The sequence below is a fragment of the Salvia miltiorrhiza genome, chromosome 1 (genome assembly GCF_028751815.1).
Source record: "Salvia miltiorrhiza cultivar Shanhuang (shh) chromosome 1, IMPLAD_Smil_shh, whole genome shotgun sequence".
Taxonomy (NCBI): Eukaryota; Viridiplantae; Streptophyta; class Magnoliopsida; order Lamiales; family Lamiaceae; genus Salvia; species Salvia miltiorrhiza.
The window spans coordinates 76,633,687-76,650,154 of NC_080387.1; the positions used below are offsets into that span (position 1 = coordinate 76,633,687).

At 33.1% G+C, this 16,468-nt stretch overlaps 1 protein-coding gene and 1 long non-coding RNA gene across 2 annotated transcripts; both read left to right on the plus strand.

Moving 5' to 3' along the window:
* Window positions 1–2,365: 2,365 nt before the first annotated feature.
* Window positions 2,366–4,565, plus strand: LOC131006352 (uncharacterized). The gene is made up of 3 exons (XR_009095482.1): window positions 2,366–2,743; window positions 3,872–3,943; window positions 4,492–4,565. It is a non-coding gene; the product is annotated as an uncharacterized LOC131006352 (long non-coding RNA).
* Window positions 4,566–6,070: 1,505 nt separating this feature from the next.
* Window positions 6,071–16,255, plus strand: LOC131006329 (receptor-like protein 9DC3). Its single transcript, XM_057933540.1, has 2 exons — window positions 6,071–6,130; window positions 14,609–16,255. Exon 2 carries the CDS (start codon window positions 14,848–14,850, stop codon window positions 15,907–15,909), a length of 1,062 nt encoding a protein of 353 aa, XP_057789523.1. The 5' UTR covers window positions 6,071–6,130; window positions 14,609–14,847; the 3' UTR covers window positions 15,910–16,255.
* Window positions 16,256–16,468: the final 213 nt, after the last annotated feature.

Here is a 16,468-nt window from a genome sequence, read left to right on the forward strand (position 1 = left end):
CACCCCCCCACCCCAAAAAAAAAATTTTTTTAACTTTTTTTTAAAAAAAATTCCTCCCCAGCCCCGCCACCCCCACCCATTGGGGGTGGGGGTGGGTGGCGGGGCTGGGGAAAAATTTTTTTTTAAAAAAAAAATTTTGGGGGTGGGGGGGTGGGTGGGGGTGGCGGGGCTGGGGTGGGATTGGGGAGGAAAAATTTTATAAAAAAATTAAATTTTTTTTTTTTGTGGGGAGGGGGGGGGGGGGTGGGTGGGGGGTGGCGGGGATGGGGTGGGATTGGGGAGGAAATTTTTTTAAAAAAAAATTAAAAAAAAAATTGGGGGGTTGGGTGGTGGGTGGGGGTGGCGGTGGCGGCAAAACCGGTCGGATCGGGTCGGGCCGGACCCATAACAAACGGGTCGGGTCGGATCTGACCCGTCAGGTTTTGGGTCTAAATGGGTCGGGTCTAGAACCAGAACCAGAACTGTTGCTTTATAGCTCAACGGGTAATGAACGATTCTGGTTCTGGTCCGGGTAATACCCACCCACTGACATCCCTACCTGTGAGTGTTTGGGGGTGGAAATCGTAGAGGCGGACGCCTTTGATATGCGGAGTTAGGGTGATGCCATGGTTGATTTTGTGATGGAGATTAATCAGTAATTCAAAATCACTGGGCACAAAATGATACCCCGGCCGAATTTTTGTTTTGTTTTTAATAACTGTGGGGCCCACTCCAACATCTTCATCAATTGGAGATCATCTTCGAAGATGATCTCCTGAAGTCTAACAAGTTATATGGTTAATTGCGTGCCTTCCATTTCCTAATTTGTTTGTTTTAGATGCATTTATTTTATTTTTATTTTTTTTTAAGATGCATTTGTTGAAAGATATTTCAAATTATCTGTCAAGTAATTCTTATGAAGGTTTGCCACCAACTTTCAGGTACAATACCATCCACCATTGAGAATCTATCAAATCTGCAATGGCTAGACCTCTCTTCCAATGAATTAAATGGTGAGCTTCCACTCCATCTATAACTTCACATCCCTTGCTATCTGCACCTCGGCAGAAACGCTTGCAAAACTTGATAAGATCTTTAGCTTATTTTGTTTTTGTTGGAGTTAATTTTTAACTCCATAAAAATTTCCTAAATTTATGGGATTTAGTTGTATTGTGTTTTGCCTTCTTCACGTTATTTTGTTTTCATTGCTTGCTGGCTTGTTAACTAATATTTATGCTTAGTTAGATAAATACTCTAACAATAGTTGGATTTTCTGTTTCCAACAATACGGGATCTTCTATTTTTTCAATGTTAACAGATGATTTGTTGATGTCATCAAGTATACTTGGTGTGTCTTTGTGATACAAGGAATATAAGATTTGTAACAAAATATCTTGTGTGCATTGCTAAGTGATTTATAATTTAAAGGCATTTAGCAAATAATAAAGTTTCACTGTATGTTATCAAGTACAAAACAAAATGTCTTTCTTACTATCCTCCATCTTTGAAGTGATTGAAATGAAGGGTTCTTCAATTTTTAGGTCCAATACCATCCACCATTGGGAATCTATCAAATCTGCGGTATTTATATCTCTATTCCAACAACTTAAATGGTAAGATTCCATTCTCCATCTGCAATTTGACATAACTTCTTTACAAACTTGATCGGATCTTTGGCCATTTTTATTTGAACTAGTCTTTTTTTACATTTGTTAAGATAAGATGTGCGATTTGTCTAATTCCTTTGCCAATGCATGTACAATATGAAATAGAGCACGAATGATACTAAAGTGATTTATATGGAGGGTTCTCCAATTTTCAGGTCTAATACCATCCACCATTGGATATCTATCAAAACTGCAGGGCCTATACCTCTCTCCCAAAATATTTTTTTTTTTTTTTTTTTTTTTTTTTTTTTTTTTTTTTTTTTTTTGATCGGTCAAAGTCATGTTAGATGTTAGTAGTTAGTTCCCCATCCACTCCAAGAACCACCTTATCTCTCCAAGGACCAAACTCCACCTTATATCTCCAATCACCAATTCGTTCCCAAGAGGGATCGAACCCGGGTCACTTCAAATATTAAATGGTGAGATCGTCAATTAATAGGAAATTGTTTGGAAACTTGGTCAGATCATCAGCCATCTTTCTCTTGGACTAGTTTTTTGTTCTTTTTCTTTATATTTTATACGTGTGTTCATATAAGATATGTGATTTGTCTAATTCCTTTGTCACTCCATGTACAATATGAAATAGAAAAGGAATGATACCTAAAAAAAAAAAACTGTCTCTTTCCAATTGTATGACTTATCTAATTTTGATTTCTCGGCTTGCTAGGTTGTTCTCATTTAATTAACTGGTGCTTAATTAACTAAAACTAATAAAATACTTTAACAATAGGTGGATTTGTTGTTTCCAGCCATATTGTAACTTTTATTTTATGGATCAATGTTAATAAATGCTATATTAAATTAATGTGCCATTGAATATATGAGACGTGCATGGGTGATATAAGAATAGAAGATATAATTTAATTTTTATCAAAAGATCCGAGTGCTTTACTAATCGATTTATACTTCTCAATGTATTTAGCAAATCTAAATACTTCATGTGCATAAAATGCATTTCTTCATTGCCATGTTTTTTTATGTATCCAGATTGTCTCTAAAGCAATATCTACGTTGACTTCTCAAACTTTCAGGTCCAATGCCATTATCCGATGATAATTTATCAAATCGATTATATTTCTCTTCCAATAATTTAAACGGTGAGCTTCCATTCTCCATCTGCAACTTGACATCCCTCGAAGCTCTTCTTCTCTCAAATAACAGTTTGGAAGGGATAGTTCCACAATGCATTCAAAACTTGAGCAAATCCTTGGCCATATTTCATTTAAATGCAAATTACTTTAGTGGCCTCATTTCATCAATATTTGTCAATGGTTGTAGTCTTCAGTCCATCAATTTGAGTGGTAATAAATTGCAAGGAAGATTACCTAAATCCTTAATCAATTGCAAAAGTATTAAGGGCCTCGATGTAAAAAAGAATAGAATATTAGACGAATTTATAATTTTAAAAATAAGTAAATATATCGCGGCCCGTGCATCGCACGGGAGGGCGTACTAGAATTCATAATTTAGAGGAATTGGACTTGGATCCAACAAACTTAGTGGACCTTTGCCAACACAAATTTGGAACATCACAGCTCTCATTGGGTTAAATCTAAACGAAAATTCTTCAACTGGTATATCCTGACTCTTTCAACTGATTCATTCTCACCAATTCTAACAATTTTTATTAGTCCCAGAATTTGGTTAAGAAATTTATATTCACTTATATTGAACCAATATGTAAATTATCTTATCTTTTGGCCTTTTTTCCCTATTGAAACGTATATTTTGGGGATCTGGGAAAATTAAATAGATGCAGAGTACTTTAAAAGAAATTCAATATGAACATGCATCTTGATCTTTGTCATATGTTCTTGCTTTTGTTATGACAAAATTATATATTTCATATACCTATATTTAATCAAAATTAAATTCAAAATAGTTAGGGTCGAAGTTTTAAGTATTCTATATGTGAAATATTATCTGTAAGTTGTAGCTGAGGAGGATTTCATAAAGTTGAATTATATACATACATACACATATGTCAAACACAAATTTTTAAGCAAAAGTTTGTTCTCCATCCAAAGTGATTCTTGTTTTCTCAGTTTGCTAGCTTCCATTCTTATGAAAACTAATTTAGCAAATCTTAATTTTGCCATCTTTCATTCAATTATAAGGTTACGTGCCTTCCATTTCCTAATTTGTTGGTTTTAGATGCATTTGTTGAAAGATATTTCAAATTATCTGTCAAGTAATTCTTATGAAGGTTTGCTACCAACTTTCAGGTACAATACCATCCACCATTGGGAATCTATCAAATCTGTGGGACCTAGACCTCTCTTCCAATGAATTAAATGGTGAGCTTCCACTCCATCTACAACTTCACACCCCTTGCTATCTGCAACTCGGCACAAACACTTGCAAAACTTGATAAGATCTTTAGCTTATTTTGTTTTAATTTGTCGGAGTTAATTTTTATAACTCCATAAAACTTTCCTAAATTTATGGGATTTAGTTGTATTGTGTTTTGCCTTCTTCACGTTATTTTGATTTCCTAGCTTGCTGGCTTGTTCTCATATAACTAATTTATGCTTAGATAAATACTCTAACAGCAGTTGGATTTTCTGTTTCCAGCCATATTATTGGATCTTCTATTTTCTCAATGTTAACATGATTTGTTAAATTATGATGTCACCAAGTATATACTTGGTGTGTCTTCGTGATACAAGAAATATAACATTTGTAACAAAATATCTTGTGTGCATTAATGCTAATTGATTTATTCTTTAAAGGCACTTAGCAAATAATAAAGTTTCAGTGTATGTTTTCAAGTACAAAACAAAATGTCTTTCTTACTATGCTAGATGTTTAAAGTGATTGAAATGACGGGTTCTTAAATTTTTAGGTCCAATACCATCTACCATTGGGAATTTATCAAATTTGGTGAACTTATACCTCTCTTACAACAAATTAAACGGTGAGCTTCCATTTTCCATCTGCAACTTGACATCCCTTGTTATCTGCAACTAAGCAGAAACGCTTGCAAAACTTGATCAGATCTTTAGCTTATTTTGTTTTCTTAGCTTGCTGGCTTGTTCTCCTATAACTAATTTATGCTTAGTTAGATAAATACTCTTAACAATAGTTGGATTTTCTGTTTCCAACCATACTGGATCTTCTATTTACTCAGTGTTAACAGATGATTTGTTAAATTATGATGTCATCAAAGTATACTTGGTGTGTCTTCGTGATACAGGGAATATAAGATGTGTAACAAAATATTTTGCATGCATTAATGCTAATTGATTTATAATTTAAAGGCATTTAGCAAATAATAAAGTTTTAGTATATGTTTTCAAGTACAAAAGAAAATGTCTTTCTTATTGTGCTCAATCTTTAAAGTGATTGAAATGAAGGGTTCTTCAATTTTTAGGTCCAATACCATCCACCATTGGGAATCTAACAAATGTCTACTGGCTAGAACTCTCTTCCAACAAATTAAATGGTGAGCTTCCAATCTCACTACTAAAAAAATAGATTATTATGGCACTTGAAAATGTCATCAGAAACATATTTTCATGACACTTTACCTATAATCACACTTGGTATTGAAAATGACACTTGATTTATTCTTTGGCCATTTTTGTTTGAACTAGTCCTTTTCATATGTTACATTTGTTAAGATAATATATGTGATTTGTCTAATTCCTTTGCCAATGCATGTATAATATGAAATAGAACACGTCTCATATTAAAAAAAAAAAACAATTTTTTTCCAATTGCATGACTTAGCTAATTTTGTTTTCCTGGCTTGGTAAATGACATTGAATATATGAGACATGCGTGGGTGATATAAGAATAGTAGTTATAATTTAATTTGTGTCAAACGATCTGAGTGCTTTACATCTCTATCTTTAAAGTGATTTATATGAAGGGTTCTCCAATTTTTAGGTCCAATACCATCCACCATTGGGAATTTATCAAATCTGTCGCACCTAGACCTCTCTTACAATGAATTAAATGGTGAGCTTCCACTCCATCTACAACTTGACATCCCTTGCCATCTGCAACTCGGCAAAAACACTTGCAAAAAATGATCAGATCTTTAGCTTATTTTGTTTTCTTAGCTTGCTGGCTTGTTCTCATATAACTAACTTATGCTTAGTTAGATAAATACTCTAACAATAGTTGGATTTTCATTTTCCCGCCATATTGGATCTTCTATTTTCTCAATGTTAACAGATGATTTGTTAAGTTATGATGTCATCAAGTATACTTGGTGTGTCTTTGTGATACAGGGAATATAAGATTTGTAACAAAATATCTTGTGTGCATTGCTAATTGATTTATACTTTAAAGGCATTTAGCAAATAATAAAGTTTTAGTGTATGTTTTCAAGTACAAAACAAAATGTCTTTCTTACTATGCTCCATCTTCAATGTGATTGAAATGAAGGCTTCTTCAATTTTTAGGTCCAATACCATCCACCATTGGGAATCTATCAAATCTACATGAATTAGATCTCTCTTCCAACAAATTAAATGGTGAGCTTCCATTCTCCATCTGCAACTTGACATAACTTTTTACTAACTTGATCGGATCTGGCCATTTTTGTTCGAACTAGTCTTTTTAATAATTTACATTTGTTAAGATAAGCTATGTGATTTGTCTAATTCCTTTGCCAATGCATGTACAATATGAAATAGAACACGAATGATATTTAAAAAAAAAAATTATTTGTTTCCAATTGTATGACTTAGCTAATTTAGTTTTCCCGGCTTGCTAGGTTGTTCTCATATAATTAAGATGACATTGAATATATGAGACATGTGTGGGTGATATAAGAATAGAAGTTGTAATTTAATTTGAGTCAAAAGATCTGAGTGCTTTACATTTCTATCTTTAAAGTGATTTATATGAAGGGTTCTCCAATTTTCAGGTCCAATACCATCCACCCTGGGGAATCTATCAAATTTGTTCTCGCTAGACCTTTCTTCCAACAAATTAAATGGTGAGCTTCCATCCTCCATCTGCAATTAACAAGAATTCTTTTGAAACTTGATCAGATCTTCAACCATCTTCTTTTGGACTAGTTTTTTGTTCTTTTCTTTATATTTTATACGTGTGTTCATATAAGATATGTGATTTGTCTAATTCCTTTGTCACTCCATGTACAATATGAAATAGAAAAGGAATGATACTTAAAAAAAACTATTTGTTTCCAATTGTATGACTTAGCTAATTTAGTTTTCCCGGCTTGCTAGGTTGTTCTCATATAATTAAGATGACATTGAATATATGAGACATGTGTGGGTGATATAAGAATAGAAGTTGTAATTTAATTTGAGTCAAAAGATCTGAGTGCTTTACATTTCTATCTTTAAAGTGATTTATATGAAGGGTTCTCCAATTTTCAGGTCCAATACCATCCACCCTGGGGAATCTATCAAATTTGTTCTCGCTAGACCTTTCTTCCAACAAATTAAATGGTGAGCTTCCATCCTCCATCTGCAATTAACAAGAATTCTTTTGAAACTTGATCAGATCTTCAACCATCTTCTTTTGGACTAGTTTTTTGTTCTTTTCTTTATATTTTATACGTGTGTTCATATAAGATATGTGATTTGTCTAATTCCTTTGTCACTCCATGTACAGTATGAAATAGAAAAGGAATGATACTTACAAAAAAAAAACTATTTGTTTCCAATTGTATGACTTATCTAATTTTGATTTCTCGACTTGCTAGTTTGTTCTCATTTAATTTACTGGTGCTTAATTAACTAAATACGTTAACAATAGTTGGATTTGTTGTTTCCAGCGATATTGTAACTTCTATTTTATGGATCAATGTTAATAAATGCTATATTAAATTAAAATTCCATTGAATATATGAGACGTGCATGGGTGATATAAGAATAGATATGATATAATTTAATTTTTATCAAAAGATCTGAAATCTGAATGCTTTACTAATCTATTTACACTTCTCAAGGTATTTAGCAAATAAAAATGCTTCATGTGGATAAAATGTATTTCTTCATTGCCATGTTTTTTTTTATGTATCGAGATTGTCTCTAATGCAATATCTATGTTGACTTCTCTCAAACTTCCAGGTCCAATACCATCCACCATTGGTAATCTATCAAATCTACGAGAATTAAATCTCTCTTCCAACAAATTAAATGGTGAGCTTCCATTCTCGATATGCAACTTGACATCTCGTGTTCTTCTTCTCTCAAATAACAGTTTGGAAGGGTCAATTCCTCAATGATTTCGAAACTTGAGCAAATGTTTGCTCATATTTCATTTAAATGCAAATCACTTTAGTGGCCCCATTCATCCATATTTATGAGAGGGCTTATTTTTGAATCTATCAATTTGAGTGTTAATAAATTGCAAGGAAGATTACCTAAATCTTTAATCAATTGCAAAAGTCTTAACGGCCTCGATGTCGTAAATAATAGAATATTAGACGAATTTAAAAATTTTAAAATAAATAAATATATAGTGGCTCGTGTATCGCACGGGAGGGCGTACTAGTCTTAATAATTTACATACGGCACGGGAGGGCCGTATGTAAATTATCTCATCTTTTGGCCTTTTTTCCCTATTGAAACATATATTTTGGGGATCTGGGCAAATTAAATAGATGCAGAGTACATTAAAAGAAATTCAATATGAACATGCATCTTGATCTTTGTCATATTGTTCTTGCTTTAGTTATGACAAAATTATATATTTCATATACCTATACGGTTATGAGTCATCCATTTCCTAATTTGTTAGTTTTAGATGCATTTGTTGAAAAGATATTTCAAATTATCTGTCAAGGAATTCTTGTGAAGGTTTGCTACCAACTTTCAGGTATACCATCCACCATCGAGAATCTATCAAATCTGACGACACTACACCTCTCTTCCAACCAATTAAATGGTGAGCTTCCACTCCATCTACAACTTGACATCTCTTGCTATCTGCAACTCGGCAGAAACGATTGCAAAACTTGATCATATCTTTAGCTTATTTTGTTTTCTTACCTTCATGGCTTGTTCTCATATAACTAATTTATGCTTAGTTAGATTAAAACTCTAAGGGTGCGTTACGTTGATGTATAAATTTATCCATGGAAAATGATGGATAACAAAAATTTATGCCTTTGAATGTCTCCTTTGTTTTGCAACATTTGGCATAAAATAAAATTTTCTTTCCTTATTTTCATTTCAATGATGGATAATATTTAAAGGTATAAATTTATGCCTTTAAATTAATGAGACATTTAAAGGCATAAATTTGTTATCCATCCTTTTCCATTGATAAATTTATCCATCAAAGTAAACGTACCCTAACATTAATAGTTGGATTTTCTGTTTTCAGCCATACTGGATCTTCTATTTTCTCAATGTTAACAGATGATTTATTAAATTATGGTGTCATCAAGTATACTTAGTTTGTCTTCGTGATACACAGAATATAAGATTTGTAACAAAATATCTTGTGTGCATTGCTAATTGATTTATACTTAAAGGCAATTAGCAAATAATAAAGTTTCAATATATGTTTTCAAGTACAAAACAAAATGTCTTTCTTACTATGCTTCATCTTTAAAGTGATTGAAATGAAGGGTTCTTCAATTTTTAGGTCCAATACCATCCACCATTGGGAATCTATCAAATTTGTGGAACCTAGACCTCTCTTCCAACAAATTAAATGGTGAGCTTCCATTCTCCATCTGCAACTTGACATAACTTCTTTACAAACTTGATCGGATCTTTGGCCATTTTGTTTGAACTAGTCTATTTTATATTTTACATTTTCTAAGACACAATATTCGATTTCTCTAATTCCTTTGCCAATGGATCATGTACAAGCAATATGAAACAGAACATGAATGATATTTTTTAAAAAAATGTTTTCCCGGCTTGCTAGGTTGTTCTCATATAATTAAGATGACACTGAATATATGAGATCTGAGTGCTTTACATCTTCCATCTTTAAACAAAATCTTGTTTTATTATTATTATTATTATTATTATTATTATTATTATTATTATTATTATTATGCTCGATCTTTAAAGTAATTTATATTAAGGGTTCTCCAATTTTCAGGTACAATATCATCTACCATCATTGAGAATCTATCAAATCTATGGGTATTAGATCTCTCTTCCAACGAATTAAATGGTCAGCTTCCATCCTCCATCTACAATTAATAGGAATTCTTTCGAAACTTGATCAGATATTCAACCATCTTCTTTTGGACTAGTTTTTTGTTCTTTTTCTTTATATTTTATATATACGAGTGTTCATATAAGATATGCGATTTGTCTAATTCCTTTGTCACTCCATGTACAATATGAAATAGAAAAGGAATGATGCTTAAAAAAAAACTATTTGTTTCCAATTGTATGACTTATCTAATTTTAATTTCTTGGCTTGCTAGGTTGTTCTCCTTTAATTAACTTGTGCTTAATTAACTAAATGCTTTAACAATAGTTGGATTTTTTGTTTTCAGCCATCTTGTAACTTCTATTTTATTGATCAATGTTAACAAATGCTATATTAAATTAAGATGACATTGAATATATGTGCATGGGTGATATAAGAATAGAAGATGTAATTTAATTTGTATCAAATGATCTTAGTGCTCTACTAATCGATTCATTGCCATGGTTTTTTATGTATCCAGATTGTCTCTAAAGCAATATCTTTGTTGACTTCTCAAACTTTCAGGTCCAATACCATCCACCATGGGGAATTTGCCATATTTACATTCATTACAACTCTCTTCCAACAAATTAAATGGTGAGCTTCCATTCTTTCAAGTACAAAACAAAATGTCTTTCTTACTATGCTCCATCTTTAAAGTGATTGAAATGAAGGGTTCTTCAATTTTTAGGTCCAATACCATCCGCCATTGGGAATCTATCAAATTTGTGGAACCTAGACCTCTCTTCCAACAAATTAAATGGTGAGCTTCCATTCTCCATCTGCAACTTGACACTCCTTCAAATTCTTCTTCTCTCAAATAACAGTTTGGAAGGGTCAATTCCGCAATGCTTTCGAAACAGCAAATATTTGGCCATCTTTCATTTAAATGCAAATCACTTTAGTGGCCTCGTTCCATCAATATTTATGGAAGGGTGTAACATTCTCTCTATCAATTTGAGTGGTAATAAACTTCAAGGAAGATTACCTAAATCCTTAATCAATTGTAAAAGTCTGAGGGTCCTCGATGTTGGAAATAATAGAATACGAGACAAATTTCCGTTTCGGATGGAAGCTCTTCCTGAGCTTCGAGTGCTCGTCTTGAAGTCTAACAAGTTTGATGGTAACATGTCGTTGGCTTCACGAAGCAACCTTCCATTTCATAAGTTGCAAGTTTTAGATATTTCGAGGAATGCCTTTGCGGGATTTCTACCTCGAAGATATTTCAAGAATTTCAGAGCAATGATGGATGTGAGGGAAACTCAAACAACAAGTGATGATGACGCCTTCCATTATCTCTTTTTGGAGATGTCAATCACCTTGAAAGGTTTGGATCAGTTATTGAAGAGACTGTTGAAAACCTTTACAACCATTGACTTATCGTCCAACAATTTCTCTGGTAGTATTCCAGATTCCATAGGTAATCTTAATTCTTTGAGATACTTGAATTTGTCCCACAATAATCTCATGGGACACATACCTGCATCTCTTGGAAATATAAGCGTGCTTGAATCATTGGATTTATCATGGAACAAATTGGACGGCGGAATTCCAAGTGAATTGACGAGGTTGACATTTCTTGCGGACTTAAACCTTTCGATGAATGATCTCGTGGGACAAATACCACGATCTAATCAGTTTTCCACATTTGAGAATGATTCATACGTGGGAAACTTGAGATTGTGTGGAGTTCCATTGACGAGAAAATGCAACGAGGAGAATGGGCAGCGGATGCAGCCAGAAGAAGAAGATGAAGAAGAAGAGTATGGATTTATAGATGGATTTGGATGGAGAAGTGTGGTGATGGGATATGGAAGTGGAATCATAGTTGGGATTGGAATTGGTTGTTGGATTATTCGATTTGGAAGGCCAAGATGGTTGGTGGAATTCTTTTTTGGCGTTGGATACAACAAGAACAAGAAGAAGAAGACAAGGAAGAGAGCTACTCCAACACACAGGAGAAGTTGATTGCAGACAAATATATATTATGAGCTTTCTTTCTTGCTTTTTTGTTCTTTTCTGGACTTCAGATTGTTGTTTTCTTATTGACTTTGTGCTTTTGAGTTTATATAAGCAGTTATTTTCATCTGGGCTTTTTGTCGAACTATTAATTTTGAGATCTCCGACAATAGTGATAACTTGGATGCATTTTAGATCTTAGCAATCAATAACTGAGATTGGATATATATCATATAATGCCTTTTCTGGCTTACTCACCTCATATATATTTCAAGAATTTTCAAGTGACGGTTGATGCTAAGGAAAATAAGATAAATGATAGAGTATTTGGATATATCATATAATGCGTTTTGGAATTGCCATTGAAGAGATTGTTGACGACCTTCTTTAAGGAATCTTAATTCCCTTGGATACTAGAATTTGTCTCACAATACTTGAATTCCCTTTGTCTCTTGGAAATATGGGTTGACATTTTATACGAAATTAGATCTTTTGATTTTTGAATTTTTCCTATATCTCATTCTATCATATATTCATGCCAAATAGAAATCAAGGAAATTTCATCCCATTATGAAATTACTTAAAAATACCAAGAAGCCCACTAAGCTATGTTTCTGCATATCGCACACACCTGCCTAAAATCATGACATCCCTAGACAATAGATATTTTTTTAAAAAAAGGTTAATTGGGTGTAAAATACATCCCTTTCATCACATTTTAGTTTTGCATACAAACTTTAAAAGATAGAGTGATAATTATCGAACCAAGTTGAATTTTTTTACAAAATTAAATCTTTCGATGTTTGAATTTTTCCCAAAAATATATTCATGGTCTTTCCAAAAATATTTCGTACTGATGGTCATTATGTCAAATAAGACATTTCATCCCAATGGGTAATTAAAGTCTATAATTTGTGCTGCGCATCATTTCTAACTTGAAAGAGTTTCTATCCAAATATCTATAGATTTTTTGTTTCAAAATTCAACTAACCTAGAAAAAGTTTCTAGAAATATGCGAATGAGGACAATAGAAATTAGATGATTATTTTTTAAGCACAAGAAAATTAATCATATGTTATTCAATGAGAATTATGGATTTTTTAATGATAAATTTACAACTAAAATAAATTGAATGCGAAAGTTTAAGCCTTTTTAATTAGGTTTAATGTACGAGGTGGTCATGGGTACACCCGGGTTGACCCGTACCCAAATCATGACCTGTATATTGATCCAAACCCGCATCCTGACTCAAATCGTATAAATGACACTACCTGTAATTATCACTATTATGTTATACAAATGACACTACGTATAAATGACACTGTGTATAATTGACACTATTTAGAAATATTAATGACACTTCCTATAATTGATACTATAAAATTGTAAATGATACTATAATATTTTAAATAACACTATAAGATTGAAAATGACATTATAACATTTTAAAAGGTTACAATGTCATTTATATAATTGAATAGTCTCAATTATACCGTATGTACGAGTCATCCCGTGTGTACTATTTATTATACAATTTACGGCTCCATCTTTAAAATGATATGTATCAAGGGTTCTCTAATTTTCAGGTCCAATAACATCCACCACAAATTTGTGGTGCCTAGACCTCTCTTCTAACAAATTGAATGGTGAGCTTCCATCATCCATCTGCAAGTATCAATTCTTGTTTTCAAGTACATTTGCTCCATCTTTAATTTTTTTTTAAAAATGCATTTGTTCTCTACATCTTTAAAGTGATTTGTATGAAGAGTTTTTCAATTTTCAGGTCTAATACCATCCATCATTGGGAATCTAACAAATTTGGTTACTTTATCGCTCTCTTCCAACAAATTAAATGGTGAGCTTCAATCCTCCATGTGCAACTTGACATCCCTTGATGTTCTTCTTTTCTCAAATAACAGTTTGGAAGGGACAATTCCACAGTGCTTTCAAAACTTCCAATCTTTGCTCATCTTTCATTTAAATGCTAATCACTTTAGTGGCCTCATTCCATCAATATTCATAAAAGGGTGTAGTCTTAGCTCCATCAATTTGAGTGGTAATAAATTGCAAGGAAGCTTACCTAAATCCTTAATCAATTGCAAAAGTCTTAAGGGCCTCGATGTCGGAAATAATAGAATACTAGACGAATTTCCATTTTGGATGGAAACTCTTCCTCAGCTTCGAGTGCTAGTTTTGAAGTCTAACAAATTTGATGGTAACATGTCGTTGCCTTCACAAAGCTACATTTCGTTTCCCAAGTTGCAAGTTTTAGATATATCGAGGAATGCATTTGGGGGATCTCTACCTCAAAGATATTTCAAGAATTTTAAAGCAATGATGGGTGTGAAGGAAAATCAAACTGAAACAGACAATTATGAGGATTTGAACTTTGTAGCTTACATGGAGATGACCATCACTTTGAAAGGTCAAGATCAACTATTGAACAGATTGTTGGAAGCCTTTACAATCATTGACTTATCCTCCAACCATTATGTATCTTCTACTTTATGGATCAATGTTAACAAATGCTTTATTGAATTAAGATGCCACTGAATATATAAGACGTGCACGGGTGATACGAGAATAGAAGATGTAATTTAATTTGTATCAAAAGATCTCGAGTACTTACTAATCGATTTATACTCAAGGTATTTAGCAAATAAAAATACTTCATGAGTTCATGTGTATACTTATATTGACCATGATATTCCAAAACGCATAAAGTTTCAGCGTATGTTTCAAGTACATTCCTATTACGTACATTTTAAAAATTAAAATGTATTTCTTCACTACGATATTTTTTTATATATCCAGATTGTCTTTAAAGTAATATCTATGTTGACTTCTCAAACTTTCAGGATCAATACCATCCACTATTGGGAATTTACCAGATTTACTTTATTTACAACTCTCTTCCAATAAAGTAAATGGTGAGCTACCGTTCTCTCTCTGCAACTTGACATCCTTGGGATATCTTCTTCTCTCAAATAATAGTTTCGAAGGGACACTTCCACGATGCTTTCAAAACTTGAGTCAATCTCTACGTATCTTTCATTTAAATGCAAATCACTTTAGTGGCCTCATTCCATCAATATTTATGGAAGGGTGTAGTATTGAGTCCATCAATTTGAATGGTAATAAATTGCAAGGAAATTTGCCTAAATCATTAATCAATTGCGTACGCCTGAAGGACCTCGACGTCGGAAATAATAGATTACAAGACAAATTTCCGTTTTGGATGGAAGCTCTTCCTATGCTTCGAGTGTTAGTCTTGAAATCTAACAAGTTTGATGGTAACTTGTCTATGCCTTCACGTAGCAACTTTCCATTTCCTAAGTTGCAAGTATTAGATATATCGAGAAATGCATTTGTGGGCTCTTTACCTCAAAGATATTTCAAGAATTTCAAAGCAATGATGGATGACAAGGCAAATCAAAGAGAAAGATACAATGATGGTGATTTGAACTTTCTATATTATGTGGAGATGACAATCACCTTGAAAGGTCAAGATCAATTATTGAAGAGGCTGCTGGAAGCCTTTACAATCCTTGACTTATCCTCCAATAGATTCTCTGGGAGTATTCCAGATTGCATAGGAAATCTTTATTCTCTGAGATACTTAAATTTGTCCCACAATAATCTCATGGGACACATACCTGCATCTCTCGGAAATATAAGTGTGCTCGAATCATTGGACTTGTCATCGAACAAATTGGATGGTGGAATTCCAAGGGAATTGACGAGGTTGACATTCCTTGAGAAATTAAACCTTTCAATGAATAATCTTGTGGGGCAAATACCACAATCTAACCAGTTCTCCACATTTGACAATGATTCATATATGGGAAACTTGAGATTGTGTGGAATTCCATTGACGAGAAAATGCAACAAGGAGAACGGGCATCAGATGCAGCCAGAAGAAGATGATGAAGAAAATGAAGAGTATGGATTTATAGATGGATTTGGATGGAGAAGTGTGGTGATGGGATATGGAAGTGGAATCATAGTTGGGATTGGAATTGGTTGTTGGATTATTCGATTTGGAAGGCCAAGATGGTTGGTGGAATTCTTTTTTGGCGTTGGATATACATACAAGAAGAACAAGAAGAAGAAGAAGAAGACAAGGAAGAGAGCTACTCCAACACAGAGAAGTTTATAATGTTTATGTTAAACCTTTGTATTTACGAAAATACCCTCATCTAAATTTCAACACCTAAAATGTATTTAAAAATCCCTTGAAACTCAATAAAATTTCCTGCTGCTACGTGACACATTGATCTCAGCCACGAATAAAATTATGGTGAATTCTTCGTATTGGGTTTTCTTTGAAAGGTGATTGTGATGGAGTCCGGTATCAAACCAGCAGTTATTTTCATTTGGGCCTTTTGTCGAACACTTGGCGGACTTCTTTTCGCTATGCTTTAGGGAATCTTAATTTCCTTCGTCTCTTGGAAACACGAGCATTCTTGAGTTGACCGAGTTGAAATTTTTTACAAATTTATATCTTTCCATGTTTTAATTTTTCCTATATCTCATTCTTTTATATATTCATAGAAATGTCAAAAATGAATTGATGGAGCTACCTATATTGGGCTATAGAGATTTCGGCCCATCTGAGCTTGATATTTTTGTATATAAAAGTGACTATTGGGTTGGGCTGGGTAGGTAGACTTGCTTTTTGAGCTGAGTCGATCTCTTTGACACCTTTACTTGTGTAG

Bases quoted from the DNA above. Each gene is read 5' to 3' on its own strand.
- LOC131006329 (XM_057933540.1), top strand. From the start codon at position 14,848: ATGGAAGGGTGTAGTATTGAGTCCATCAATTTGAATGGTAATAAATTG.